At 28.2% G+C, this 14,199-nt stretch overlaps 1 protein-coding gene across 1 annotated transcript in view; it reads left to right on the forward strand.

The window, feature by feature from the left end:
- LOC107456724 (membrane metallo-endopeptidase-like 1) overlaps positions 1–14,199 on the forward strand; it is a 70,545-nt gene that overhangs the window by 12,276 nt on the left and 44,070 nt on the right. The window contains exon 3 of the mRNA XM_043047638.3: positions 10,952–10,996. Within this exon, the coding sequence (XP_042903572.2) occupies positions 10,952–10,996 (45 nt within the window). The remainder of the gene's footprint in view (positions 1–10,951; positions 10,997–14,199) is intronic.

The following is a 14,199-nucleotide window of genomic DNA, read 5'->3' on the forward strand; positions in this document are numbered from 1 at the left end:
ATTCTTTCCTTTTGATTATATCAAATTATTTTTGATCAGATATTAAACCAGATTATAGTGTATATCCAGTTTTCAACTAAAATTTTATGTGATATAAATATTATGTAATAATCATTCAACTTTCTATGCGAGTTTAAAATTTAAATTATGATTTGATTGATCATATCATATCAAATTATTTGAGATCAGATATCAAATCAGATCATGCATATCAATTTTTCAATAGAATATAAATAACATAGAATAAATTATAAATTAATAAATAATTTTCCTTCAATCTTCTATAAGAGTTTTTTTTTATAATTCTTTCTTTATTAATGTGTATTTATTAACATTAATTATTAATACTTCGTGCAAATATTATTTAAATTGATAAAATATATGTAACTCCTTGATAATTTTATACCAGTTTTCTATTTGAGTTGAATATTTATTGCTTGTTCAATGTAATTAATAATAAGAACATACATAATGCTTTTCTCATGGCGTTAAATTGGTGTGCAAATAAAGTGTAGCTAATATGGTTATTTTTTTTTAGGAATAAAAGAATCCAATAATAAGAGAGATGTGTATTCATATACGAATGATACTTTAGTAAGTATTTTTCCTATTTGTCTTTAGAGTGAAAAAAATCATAATATAGCGTAGAAATATAATAAATTAGTAATATAATGATTATATATAATAATATAATATAATATAATAATAATGTAATATAATATAATATAATATAATATAATATAATATAATATAATATAATATAATATAATATAATATAATATAATATAATATAATATAATATTATTATAAAGTAACATAATATAATAATACAATATAATATAATACAATAATAAAATATTCGTAATAATATAATAATAAAATATTATTATTATATTCTATTCAAGCATAATATTAAATATTATACTTGATAAAATTTTATTTTGATTTCAATATTTAATTGTTTAAATGATTTTTCCGATAAGTGTTACTGGGAAAATTAATAAATAACAATTAGAAAAATTGCTATGGTTAAAGTTTATTTTTTCTCGACTTAATTCTCACTTCTACTGCTTCACTTTCAGCAAATTTTATAATATGCTCGAGATTTAAAGATTAAAGCTTGTAGATTTTTTTAAAGATTTTGCCGACAGTTAAAAAGCTTCACAATGAGATTATTGGAAAAACAATGGCATTTTTTTGAATTTTTTTATCCGTAGTAGATGGCAAAAACTTTTTATGTAAATAATTCTGAGATGTATAAAATAATCAAATACTGTGTTGTTTTTAAGTTTTGGGAATATCTTAATTACATTTTCTTTAATAATTGTAATTTTGCTATCGCTATTTTGGTGGATTGGAACTTTTGGTTTAGTAGCTCTGTGTAAAATAATATAAGTCTAAAGTACAATTTTTTTTAAACATGACTGTTTCTAAATTCGACAAAAACAACTGATTTTCTTGAAAAACATTTCAATTATTAAAATTGATAATTTTGGATCACTGGTTTTAATTGGTTACTTGCAACTCAAGAACATTTCTACACATGACGTCTCGGATGCTTTGCGCATGCTCTCGAATGAAATTGTAAACGGAATTTTCCCTAGATCTGTTTGTAATATTGTAAAATTCCCCACAAGTAGGGAATTTTATAATATCACAAACCGATATGAGGAAAATTATGTTTACACATTTATCCGTGAGCATGCGCAAAGCATCTGATAAACTGCGTCACTTGCAGGTATCCAATTGTGTAGTTAATTAAGTTTTTCTTGAACACACATCGATTATTATGAAAATCTTAAGGTTAATTTAATTTTATTATGTAATTCTTAGACATATACAAATGTTTTTTTTTAGGAAATACCTATGGACCTTGTTAATCAGTTAACTTCAGAATCAGAGCCAACTGACCATGATTCAACTGCGTCTATTTTAGAAACTACGACTATTCCCCAAATTCTAATCGATGAAGAACATAACGAAAACCCAGAGAACACACCTGACGTTTTTACACAGTCTTCATCATCGGTTTCAATTCAGTCTATATTAAGAGCTATACGCATTCCTGGGATGCACATTAATGAAATAATGAAGAACAAAGAATTAAAGAACAGAACATCTGATGCCTCAACCCAAGTTTCAACCCCGTCCACAGAACTTGAGGGAACAAGTGAGACAGCAAAGGTAAAAACAATTTGCGCAAAGCAAGAAAGGGATCAGCTTAAAAGGCACAGAGATCAAGAGCACTCGCAATTGCTTCGAATTCGAGAAAATGAACATGGATTTAAAGAAATAGAGCACGCGCAATTGTTTGATATGATGGAAAAAGAGAAAGTTTTAATTGAAGAAGAGCATGAATTAAAAATGAAAATTTTATTGGAGAAACTGTTATATTATCAGAGGCTTAACAATGGAACAATTGATGGTAAAATTTAGCTATTAAAATAGTTAAATTGAAGTGAGATTAATAAAAATCGAAAAGCAATTATAAATTAGCTAAATTCGAAATCAAATGAACTGGAATCTGCTTTTTTGTTGAATCCGTTTTTGAATATATCATGCCATGTTACCTGTGTTTTATTGCGTTATTTATTGTAAAGCGAGCTAATAATTAGATTTTTTAGTAGTTACTAAGTGCAGAGCTACCAATTTTGAAAGTATAGTCTTCCGGCTACACAGTGTAGGGTTAAATTTAAAGTCTGTACGAATATATAATAATTAGCTAATTAATTATTAGATTTTTTTTTGTACTGAGTACGGTGGTAACAATTTTAAAAGTTTAGTTTCCCGGGTGCAATGTAGGGTAATTTAAATGGTCAGTATCAAAAGACTAATACACCATACTGTCCCAGATAGCAGACAGTCTTGCGGCAAACGTTGTATTTTCATTTTTAGTTGGTTGGCATAGAAAGGTTGACTAATTGATCCCTTTTTTTATGTATGCAAAGTTAATTAGCATGCATTAGCATGCAAAATTCGTTTCCTTAAAGATTGAATAAAGGCAATCAAATACCTTTACAAAAAATATCCCATTTTTTAGCCTTTATTTACAGGTATTTCAAACCTTGTTTTTGTCTTTTTTTTCCATTCTATGTCTAGGCCCTCTAATGCAACTTTTTGTTTCTGCTGAAACTTATTGATCAGGCCAACTTTCACTTTTACAAAGTGATAAAGAAAGTATATAAAGACCTGCGCAAATAAACCTTGATGGTCATAAAATCTAAAATAAACCTTGAGAAGGTGAATTTATCCTGAGTTTGAGATCTCTTCTACTTCTGATTTGCAAATGCTGATTCCTCCTCGATTTTCGAAGATTTTTCTAGCCTTGTTTTATAATAGCAGATTCAATCTCTATGTAAAAGGGTTGTTTATGCAAGCTTAATGCAAACCTCGTAGAGCGTAAACTAGCATAGCTAAATTTTACATTGTTTCTAGCTTGCATGGTTTATTCGCAAATCATTTATAAGCTTTGTGAGGGCTTTGTGATAAAGGTTGTGGCTGACATTAAAAATCAATCTTACATTGCTATCTGGGATGTGGGTATTTTTTTTATCAAAGAAGCTTTGTTTTATAAAGTAAATAATTTTTAAAAAAATATTTTACACTTTTTAGACTTTGTTAAATTAGGTTAATCTTTGTGCAATGGAAAATTAAGAAAAATTAGCTCATTAATTTAACTCATTAAATTTTTTTTAAATTCAAAATGTTGTTTACTTATACTCCTAATAGTAGATGTAAATTTTTTATAATCAGGAAATTCATTAATGTAAATTAGAATTTTCTTTGCACCGTAACTACAAACTATCCAAATTATATTGTTACATCATTCTCATGTTTTTTTAATTTTATTTAAGGGTTTTCTGAATGTGATACCTTCTGTGATTTTATCCAGTGATTTTTTTAAGAGGGTACTATATATCAAACTATGTGATAGTATTTTATAAGAGTGTATCATTTGATACAAAAGAATTATTTAAGAAATTTAGATTTATTGAAATTAGAATTGAAAATGTATTGCCTTTTAATTAAGTCATTTCCGTTTAAGCAAGTTGGTAAATGTGTTTAAGCATTTCAATGTTGGAAAGATGAATGAAAATGACAATTTAAATATAATGCTGCTTCTATACTACCAATAACAACAATTCATTGCGTCCAAAATGTTCATACAAGTTGAAAGTTGATTCGATACAAACTTGTGTTGTACTACGTTACATATTGCTGCATATATTATATTTAAAAAAAGTCAGAGCTTACTTGTTATGTGATTTTTTGAGTAAGATACATTATGTGATAATGGATATTTAGATTTAAATTATTTTTTTCATTTTTAATTCAAATGAATGTTAAACAATGTGGGACATGTAACAAGTGATTTATTTATATTGATTATACATATGTTTACTATTTATGTTAAGTTATGCTTTTTTATTATTTTGAACTTTGTTATTTATATATTTCATTAAAATTGAAATAAAATGAGTGATTATTTATTAAGTAATTTGTCTCTTTTATTACATATCTCATTAACACCATCTCTATTAAGTAATTTGTCTCTCTTATTACAATGGCATAATGCATAAATGAAATTCAAGATTCAAATTTTACTCATAAGAAATAAATCCGTTATTTCTTTTTATAGGTAAATTCAATTCTCTCCTTTTTTATTTATTGTCATAAGTTTCCCTTAATACTGATAGTTACCTTAGATCGGTGTTTCCCAAAGTATAGTACGCGTACCCCAAAAGGTACGAGAACAGTTTAGCTGGGGTACGCGTTCTTATGCGAAATATCTTATAACAAGCGAAAATTTCGAAATTTTTTACTTAAAAACAAAGCTAGCCATGAAAATTTGCGCTTGCGTATTTTTCTACTGGCTATTTTCTGCAGAGTTAACAGTAATAATTAGTGGTGTCAACAGCCAGTAGTGATTTTTAACTTTTGTGCAATTTCTTTATAGTAAAAAGTTTATAAATTTTTTTATTAGTGGTACACAGCTATACGAAAAATTTAGAAAGGGTACACATAAGTCATAAGTTTGGGAAACACTGGCATAATACATGAATGAAATTCAAGATTTGAAATTTTACTGATAAGAAATAAGTCCATTATTTCTTTTTATAAGTAAACTCAATTCCCTCCTTTTCTTATTTATTGTCATAAGTTTCCCTTAATACTGATAGTTACCTCAGATCAATGCAAACAAATAAGTTGTTTTATAGAAGGTTCAAAAGAATATTAAAAAATTGGATATGTAATTGAATAAGAATAAATAAATAAGTTTTGCGACTATTGTTCTGAAAATAATAAATAAAGGTACATCCGGCATAACTTTTGGTTTAATATTCGAATTTTAATGATTTAAGTGGACGCCATACAACGGGAGAAACGTTTTAGCGCAAATGCTCTTTCACCTCTATAACTAATTTAAAATTTAAAATATAGAAAAAGCAAGTTCAGAACAAACTTAGAGTAAGTTATGAAGTTTCAATTCCTGAAAAGAAATTTTCAAAATATGAAAATGCAAGCAAATTATTGGAAGAGAACTTCTTCATTGGGTAATCATAAGTTATATCTTCTCAAAATTTATTTTCATTTTGATATTTTGAAAATTTCTTTTCAGTATTTGAAACTTCATGGCTTATTCTTGGTTTGCCTGAACTTACTTTTTCTATACTTTAAATTTTAACTTAGTTATGGAGATGAAAGAGCATTTGCGATGTAAAGTTTCTCACGTGGTATGGCGTCTTCTTATGAGGTCATTTTCATCGGTTAAACAGCTTACCTACAGTAACCAAACCAATAACAGCAGATTAATAATAAAATTAGACATAATTTTTTTTATTGAAAAAGTATTTTTATGAAACAAATTTGAATTGTTGACTATGGTTGGTAGTACAACCTGGAACTGTTCCAAGAGCTTAGCCTAATCTAATAATCGGAATTTTATGCATTAAAACGCTTTTTTCATTATTTGAAAATCAATTACGAAACTGGGCTCATAAACTTTTTTTCTCCATAAACTATACATTTTTTCGTACAACAAATTTGAAATGTTGACCAATAAGTTATGGGTGACAGTTAAAGCTTGGAATGTTTTGGTTCCAATAGCAATTTAGGAAATCGGTTCAAAGTTAAAAACCTTTAATGTCAGGTTTAATTTTTTGCTTATTTCGCTGCGTGTTTGGAACTAATTTAACAGATTAAAATTTTTGGACCTATTCCTGAAACTCTTTTATACAAGAATAATTCTACTCAAAAAATCTTTTATTTAAACAATTATTACATATTGTTTAGCTTAATAATGATCGATTTTTTTATTTGTAAGTTTTATGAATTTTTACAATTTTTCAAACTATTTTGTTTTTGAAAAAAATTGCTGATCAGTACCTGAGAAAAAATGCACATAGCCTAATCTTTATTTTATATATATATATCAGACATTTTAAAATAGGATTTAGTTTTTAAAAAGCAGTGGTAATGAGCAGAATTACTAATTGAAATTTTTGTTTGAAATTTTCGTCAACGGCAGACATACTGATAATGACCTAAAAATTAATAAAACATTATGCTCAGCTTTTTCTATTTGATTGAATCACGGTCTTCAATTTTCATATATTTTTAAAGTCACGGCGATGTGAAATGATTCTGTATTAACCACCAAAAAATAACTAATATCTTTAAGAAAAGAAAATTAATATAAAATTTTAAACTTAAGATCTAAAAAACTAAAGTAAAGGGCTCTTAAGAATCAGCGAGACGAAGATCGACTTTCTAATCGTATTGTTAAGATTGAACAACTAGTTCAGGGGTGGCGAACCTTTATACACCAACGTGCCATTTTCTCTAAAAAATTGCTTAATGAGGTCATAGACGTGCCGTCAAATAATTTTGACTTCGTGATTATTGGAAAAATAATAATACTAAATACTATCAACTCAAAGCTCTTTATTTACATTGAAAAAAATACATTTTGCAATGTCTCAGTTATACACGTAATTCAACTTAAAGTAACATCAGTGTGACTTCTGTTGTTGCAATTTAGATGACCAATAACTTATATTAGGTTGTAAGATGTTAGTTTAAGCAGAACTGTTGATTTCTTTTGCTAGTTATTTATTGTTAGCTTGTTTTTTACGGTTATTAATTGCTTTTTTAGAATTAGTTTTTAATTTTTTCATTAATAATTGTTTGTTATTTTGTTTATTTTTTGTGAATTTTAATTTAATTGTTACATATGCTTCATAGCGTAATAACATTTGTGTAATAACAATTCATAGTGTAACAACAATTGTGATCGGTGGAGTGCCCAAAATATTGTGTCGCGTGCCATAAACGGCACGCGTGCCATTGGTTCGCCATCCCTGTTCTAGTTAATGAATCGTGGATTAATTAGTAGTATAGTTTTACTGACGTCGATCTACTAAATTGCATCGGGAGTTATTTATGATTCCACCTACTTGAAATGTAGCAACTAATTTGGGATAAAATTTTTGACCTAAATGTAGCAACTAATTTGGGACAAAACTTTCGACCTAAATATTGAACTAATTTGGGACAAAATAATTCAATAGAATTATTGGGACAAAATAATTCAATAGAATAATTCAAATAGAAGGTTTCATCGTCGTAGTAAAGGTCATTGAGTTGTGACTAGGACTGGGCTATAAATCGATATATCGCGACATATCGATTTAACGCCTATATCGGCAAACCGATACAGCAACTTTCATTCCAAGCGATGCATCTGAAATCTGATTTAAGCCGCGAGTGAAGAAGACGATATAACGATATAGCGATATAGCGATACACGCAAGGACTTTCTCTTACGTTCCGATGCCAACTCGCGCTGTGGAAGACGATATTGTTTCGTTATGTTGAGACGGCCTTGACTGATGAGCGGTAGAATCAGAATCACTTTTGAGACTTTATATCGTTATATCACATGTTCGTTTTTGCACCTTCGCGATTTGAAATCGTTTCTTGTAGATTATTTTCAATGGGATTAACTTCGTGATCGCCGTCGTAACCTTGTTCTGAACGCAATCTATTATTGAAAAGAATTTATAAAGAAAAGTTTCTTCATTAATTAGATAAGTTTTTTATTTATTTTCTGACAAAACTTTTTTTATATTTTTAAATGTGAAAATTATCGGAAATCTAATTTAAGGCACCCATAAGGAATTAAATTACAAAGTAAATAAATTTGTTAGGTTATTTTTTTACTTTCTTTTAATTTATTAAAAACCTTTCGGATAAAACTTCTAATAATTTAATGGGCTTCTATTACTGATTTTAAATTTATAAATCTTGAGTTGTTTTTATTTTTAGAAATAAAGTTAAAACAAAACTTATTTTTTGGACATAAGTCAATAAACTTTATTTGTTCAAAAGAATTTGAAAAGTTTGCGAATTTTATTCATTTCTTTTTTTTTTATCAATTACTACTTCGTTTTATTAGAGAGTAAAATCATTATTTTTTTTTAATTTTCGTTTTATATTATTAGTTAATTAGCTAAATATATTACCGAATGTCACAATTCTTTTGTTTCTATTTTTAAGAATTTAATTAAGAAACTTTGCCTTACTTTGTTTTTCGTTCGTTCATTATTTAATTTAATTTAATTATTTATATGAAATAATAATAAAAATAGTGTTTAAGAAGCATTTTTTTTCTAAAATTTATTTAGCTCTTTGTTTTAAGCATACAAATAATTTTTTAACGAACTTATTTTTTAAATTTTGTTCCTATGCTGTTAGGTAAATATATTGATAAATTTCACTTTTATTAATTTTTTTATTTTTAAACTAAGAAATCTTTTGTTATTTGCGTGATCATTTTTAGAAAATATAACAAAACTTGTGTTTACTTCTTTATTAAGAATTTGAACATTACGATCGAACTTAATAATTCTGTAATTATTTACGCATAATAGTACAAGCAAATATTGATTTGTTAAAAAAAGTTTCTTTTTTAAAAAAAAAAAAAATATTTTTAACACTTTGTTTTAAGTGTATAATGAATTTCTTAACAAACTTTTTTTTTAATTTTTTAAATTTTCTTTCAATAATTTCAGCTAGATATCTTTATAAAATTCCCTTTTTATTTTTAAACTGAGAAATCTTTCAGAGAACGAAAATTTTAAGAAATTATTACAATTCTTATGTTTACTTTTTAGTTTAAAATTCGAACATTTTTAATTTTAAACTTCGGCTTTTAGTCAATCTAACTTTTATTTTAATTAAAATATATTTTGAAATTTTAAAATCAGCTTTTGTTTAATAACAATATTTTTTTTCATTAAGGGTGTTTTAAGGGTTAACTTAAATTAAGACTGCTTATACCTTATAAACGATAAAGAAGTGCAAATATTTCATTCTGTATCTACACACATTTTTTCAATAAATATTTTAAGTAAGATTTGTACATCTTAGTCAATTTATTTAATATCTTTCTTTAGCAAAACATATATATTTTCAAATTTATAAATTGATTTAAATCAATATGCGTATGAAGTCTTGATAGAAATCTGACTTTCTGTGCCTTAAAGTAAATGAAATTCAAAAATACTATATCGCGATACATCGCTATATCGCGATGCAAAACTGACGATATATCACGATATATAATTTCTAATATCGCCCAGTCCTAGTTGTGACACTATTTCCTCATGTATATTGTATACGTACAATATTGTATCGCTAATGCTCGAAAGGCGTTAACGTGCGCATTATTTGCTTTGATTTGCTCTGTTAAAGTGTGGAATTAATGTTTTTTTTCACATTTTATATAGGTAATATGCACATTAACGGCTTATAGTTCAAATGTTTGTCTCTCTTATTCTATTAACATAATTTGCTGTTGAAGGAGAGAAATGAATTTTTGAACTTTAACCTGTCACTTGATTCTTTAGAATAAATGACATTATGTTGTTCAAAAAATGAATAAATGATATTATGTTAATTTCCTTAATTGTAATGATATTTTAAACTGTTTGATTCTTGGTATTACAGTTTTTAAAGGGATTGATGATCGATTCTATGAACTAATTTGTTGGTTGCTTGATTGTAAAATAAATCGAAAAATAAATAAATAATGTTATGTTGATTCAAGCGTTCAGAAACGTTGCTCTCATTCCTAGAAATATCTTACTTTCACTTTAGGCAAGGAGTGCTTAGTAGATAATGTGTAGATCACCTTAGTTATTCAAGAAATGAAACTATCTTTGGTACTTTAATCGATCATCCTAGTTAATCTGCCCATTAACTAGATCAGAGGTTCCCAAGAGGCTGCGGAATCCTAAGTGATTGACCTTCTTTTGGCGGAACCCCCGAGACTTAATGAATAGAATTTATTAGCAATTGTGAACATATTAATTAATGAAAAACTATCAATTATTTTGAAAATACCCATGTAATGATTAATGCTGGGATAACGTGGTTGGTAGGGCGTTAGACTCGTGTTCGTGATGTATAAGGGAGTTCGAATCCGTGTATTAAATGGTGACAGGAAAACAGGAAAAATTAAACAGGAAAACTTAAAAAAAAAACAACAACATGTAAAAACATGTATTGACCGAACCGGTTATTATTAATAATTACCGATGAAGTTCGGTCGATGTCATTCCTTCGCGTTTTTATTGGAGATATTTCCGTATCGTGATCGGTCGCGCCAACTACAATGGCCAAAGAGCCAAACTGATTTTAAACTGGTAAAATTTAAAAACAAACAAACATGTAAAAACTTGTTTTGACCGGTTAGTATTAATAATAACCGTATTTATTACTTTAATCGTAACATATGCACTTTTGTTATGTATAGCCATTACTGTAATTATTAATTTTATGATAAGTAGTGCCTATAATGTGACTTTTAACATTATTCTAAATACGTGTAATTAATATATTTTAGTTCATGTTGTGGGTTTTTAGTAACGAAACGTTTTTTTTTCAGTAAAACATGACGATGAAGAAGATGTAGACATATTTTCAAATGCTGGTGAGTATAACTAAACGATGTTAATAAATATGTTACTTAACTGGTAATACACCCTTAAAAACAATTAAAATTAATCATGAATATCGGTAGAAACGAGGGTTAAAATAAATTATTTTCTAATGCACGCATAAAAATAGTAATTATTTGCGAATTCAAGATAACAGAAAACAACTAATTTTATAGACGTTATGCATATAAGTAGTTAAAGATAATCTATAAACAATATTTCTCGTATATTCGCCTTAAACTCAGGTATTTCTCTAACTATTGGTAACATTATAGTTATTATTCATTTTGTTAGGTTGTCTTAAGTAACAATTTAAGCGTTAAAGTGTTGAAAAATTAATTATACATTAAGTAATTATTTAGAGTCATTTTGTTAGGTAGACTTTAGTGATAGTTTAAGTAGTATTGAATAGTTAGTATTTCGTTAAGAATAATTTTGTATTTTTTATAAAAATAAAAACTTAGTTACGAAGCATAATTATATGGATTAATTTTTGATTCTTTCTGAAATAACTGAAGAAATTTTTAACATAAACGTTGTTAGGGTGCCGCATATTGTCATACGAATTATTGGTGACGGAGCTTGCCTTTTTCGAGAAATACCATATAAATTATACGATACTCAAGTTATGGCTCGAGAGGTGCGTGAGGAAGTAGTGCAGCATGTAATGGACCATTGAGATGAGTTTTCCATCTCACGACATGATTTTGATATTTCCGCTGCTTTTCCTACTTTGCTGAAATGGCCCTGAACTCATACTTACGATGGTTTATGTAATTTAATGACTGCCCGAAAGATTTTAAAATTTAATAAATAAAGGAACTTCGACAATAACGTTAACAACTCTTAAAAACAGTTAAAACTGAAATTAAAGTGCTTCCTTGGGGTTGCGGGAAACAGCTAGACGATAAAAATTTGGTTAATATAGAATTTGAAACTAATTAAGGTGTTGGGATAGGAGAAGACACTGAGGAATTAGAATATTTAATTACAGTTGTGCTGTGTATTCGGCTTTGTTGATGAAACTAATCCGTATTTGCATTACATGAAGGGGGAGCCATCGAAAACTTGTGGGGAAAAACCTTTAGACAATGCCAACCTTTATCTATCAAAAAGTACCTCAAGATTGAATCATGTTAGCATGTCTTATATACTAGTGAATTGATGTTTAATAATTGTAGTGGTAGTTACGCCACAATACTCCACCTTCAGAATTTTATCAGGGATAGAATTCGATGAACGGATACCACTAGTTGCTGTATTTGTGAAAGACCGGGAGAGCTGGATTAAGGTCATCGGGTTTTGAGCTTTATTCATGAGAGCTGTATTAAGTTCATGGTTGGGTGTGTGGTCACTCCTGTGTTGCTATTAGCAGTCGAGTGTGTGCAGAAACCAGTTGTGTGTATACGAGACTGAGAAGCAATAGCGTGAGGAGGACGATGACGCAGTCACAATTAGCAAGTCAACTATTCAATGTGGACCATCCATAGAAGTAGGCGTGATCATATCGCGTCTGCAAGTCACCAATGTGGGGAAAAACCTTCAGACAATGCCAACCTTTATCTATCAAAAGGTGCCACAAGATTGAATCAAGTTAGCATGTTTTATATACTAGTGAATTGATTTTTAATAATCGTAGTGGTAGTTACGCCACAAACTTCCCATGGTTAGCCTATGGAAGCAAAGGAGAAGAGTTTCATGAAAAGCCCATGGAAATAAAAGGGAAGAGAACCATGAGAAGTTTTCCATGGTTCCTATTCATTCATTGCATTTAACAGGCATTGAACAGATCATTTAACAGGCTATCATCACCTTACAAAAGACAAAAAATCGTTATTTGTATGTTGCAGTGAATAATTGCTGTTATAGTAAGAATGTTTCAATACTTCTTTTTGTTCATAAAAAGTAAACAATCCTCGAAGGTCAAGTTTTTCCTTGATTTCAACAAACATACTTCTGAAATCTCCATAATAACTATTAATTAGTAGTGTTAGTTACAGATAGTTTATTTATTTTGAATAAAAAGAAGAAGTAAACTGTTATTACTGCCAGTATTTTGTCTCTTCCTATAATTAACAGCTAATCTCTGGAAATATCTCTAAAAGAACTATAAAAGTCTTAAGTATAATTGACAATATGCTTTTAACATGGTGCCCAAATAAAGTTCTTCTTTCTCTACATAATAAAAATGTGACTTAGTTCCATCAGAAAGTTCTCCAAAGGCAAAATTGTCGTAAAGCTTGATCTAGTAGCAGCCTTATCTTCTGGTTTGAGTTCAAAATTACAGGGCTACGGAATTGAAGACTCATAGTCAAAAATAGGTTTGCAGTTCTAAGCTGGTTATATAAAAAAAAATATCAAAAAGTGCAAAGGTAAATTGTAAAAAATGCAGCAGAAGACTCCAGCTTATTAGATTAACTTAAATATAAGTTTGTCTACTAACTGGAAATTAGTATTGAACCAAAAAATATTTTCTAAGTTACTATCTAACGTTAGAATGCTAAGTAAATATCTGTTATCATTTTTAAGAACTCAGAATTACAGAAAAAACAAGCAAACAAACAAATAAAAGCTTTCTAGTCTTATTCCAGCCCGAGTAGGCTGAATAGATACCTACATTTATCATTAATGTATTGCTCTATAAGTGGGAAAATTTGCATCGATAAAATAAAGGGAAGTTAACAGATCCACATCATGTTATTTATTGCTACATATGCATATGTTGGCTTGTGTACTCATTGCAAAGTATGGCTTAAAAGCCCTTATCAAATTATAGTACACGTAGCACAAGTCAGAGTTAAACATTACAAAATTAATCCAGAGTTATGAACCTCCGAACTTGAAACCTCCACTCTACTAACTACCACTCATATATGCGAACTTCTTCCATTTAAACGGGAGATTTTATAAACTTTTAAAAGGGCACTAAATTTCAGAATTTACTATTTTATATTCGGAGCAATAAATTTGATTCAGAATGATTTTTGATCTCCGCAATACGTAATTAATTTAAACAATTTAAATTATGCGTAATCATAAACTGCAAACTTTGCTGCGAATTTTTTATTTGCTTGTTAAAGTAAATAAGTTTAGATTCAATTTAATTGTTATTTCTCGCTATCAGAATTGTGGAACACTGCAACTTCCGGGTTAGCATCTACGAAAGCATCTTTCAAAGTTCTGTTATACGCAGGGC

The sequence above is a fragment of the Parasteatoda tepidariorum genome, chromosome 1 (assembly GCF_982258835.1).
Source record: "Parasteatoda tepidariorum strain Cologne lab strain chromosome 1, Ptep-v5.0, whole genome shotgun sequence".
NCBI classification, from domain to species: Eukaryota; Metazoa; Arthropoda; class Arachnida; order Araneae; family Theridiidae; genus Parasteatoda; species Parasteatoda tepidariorum.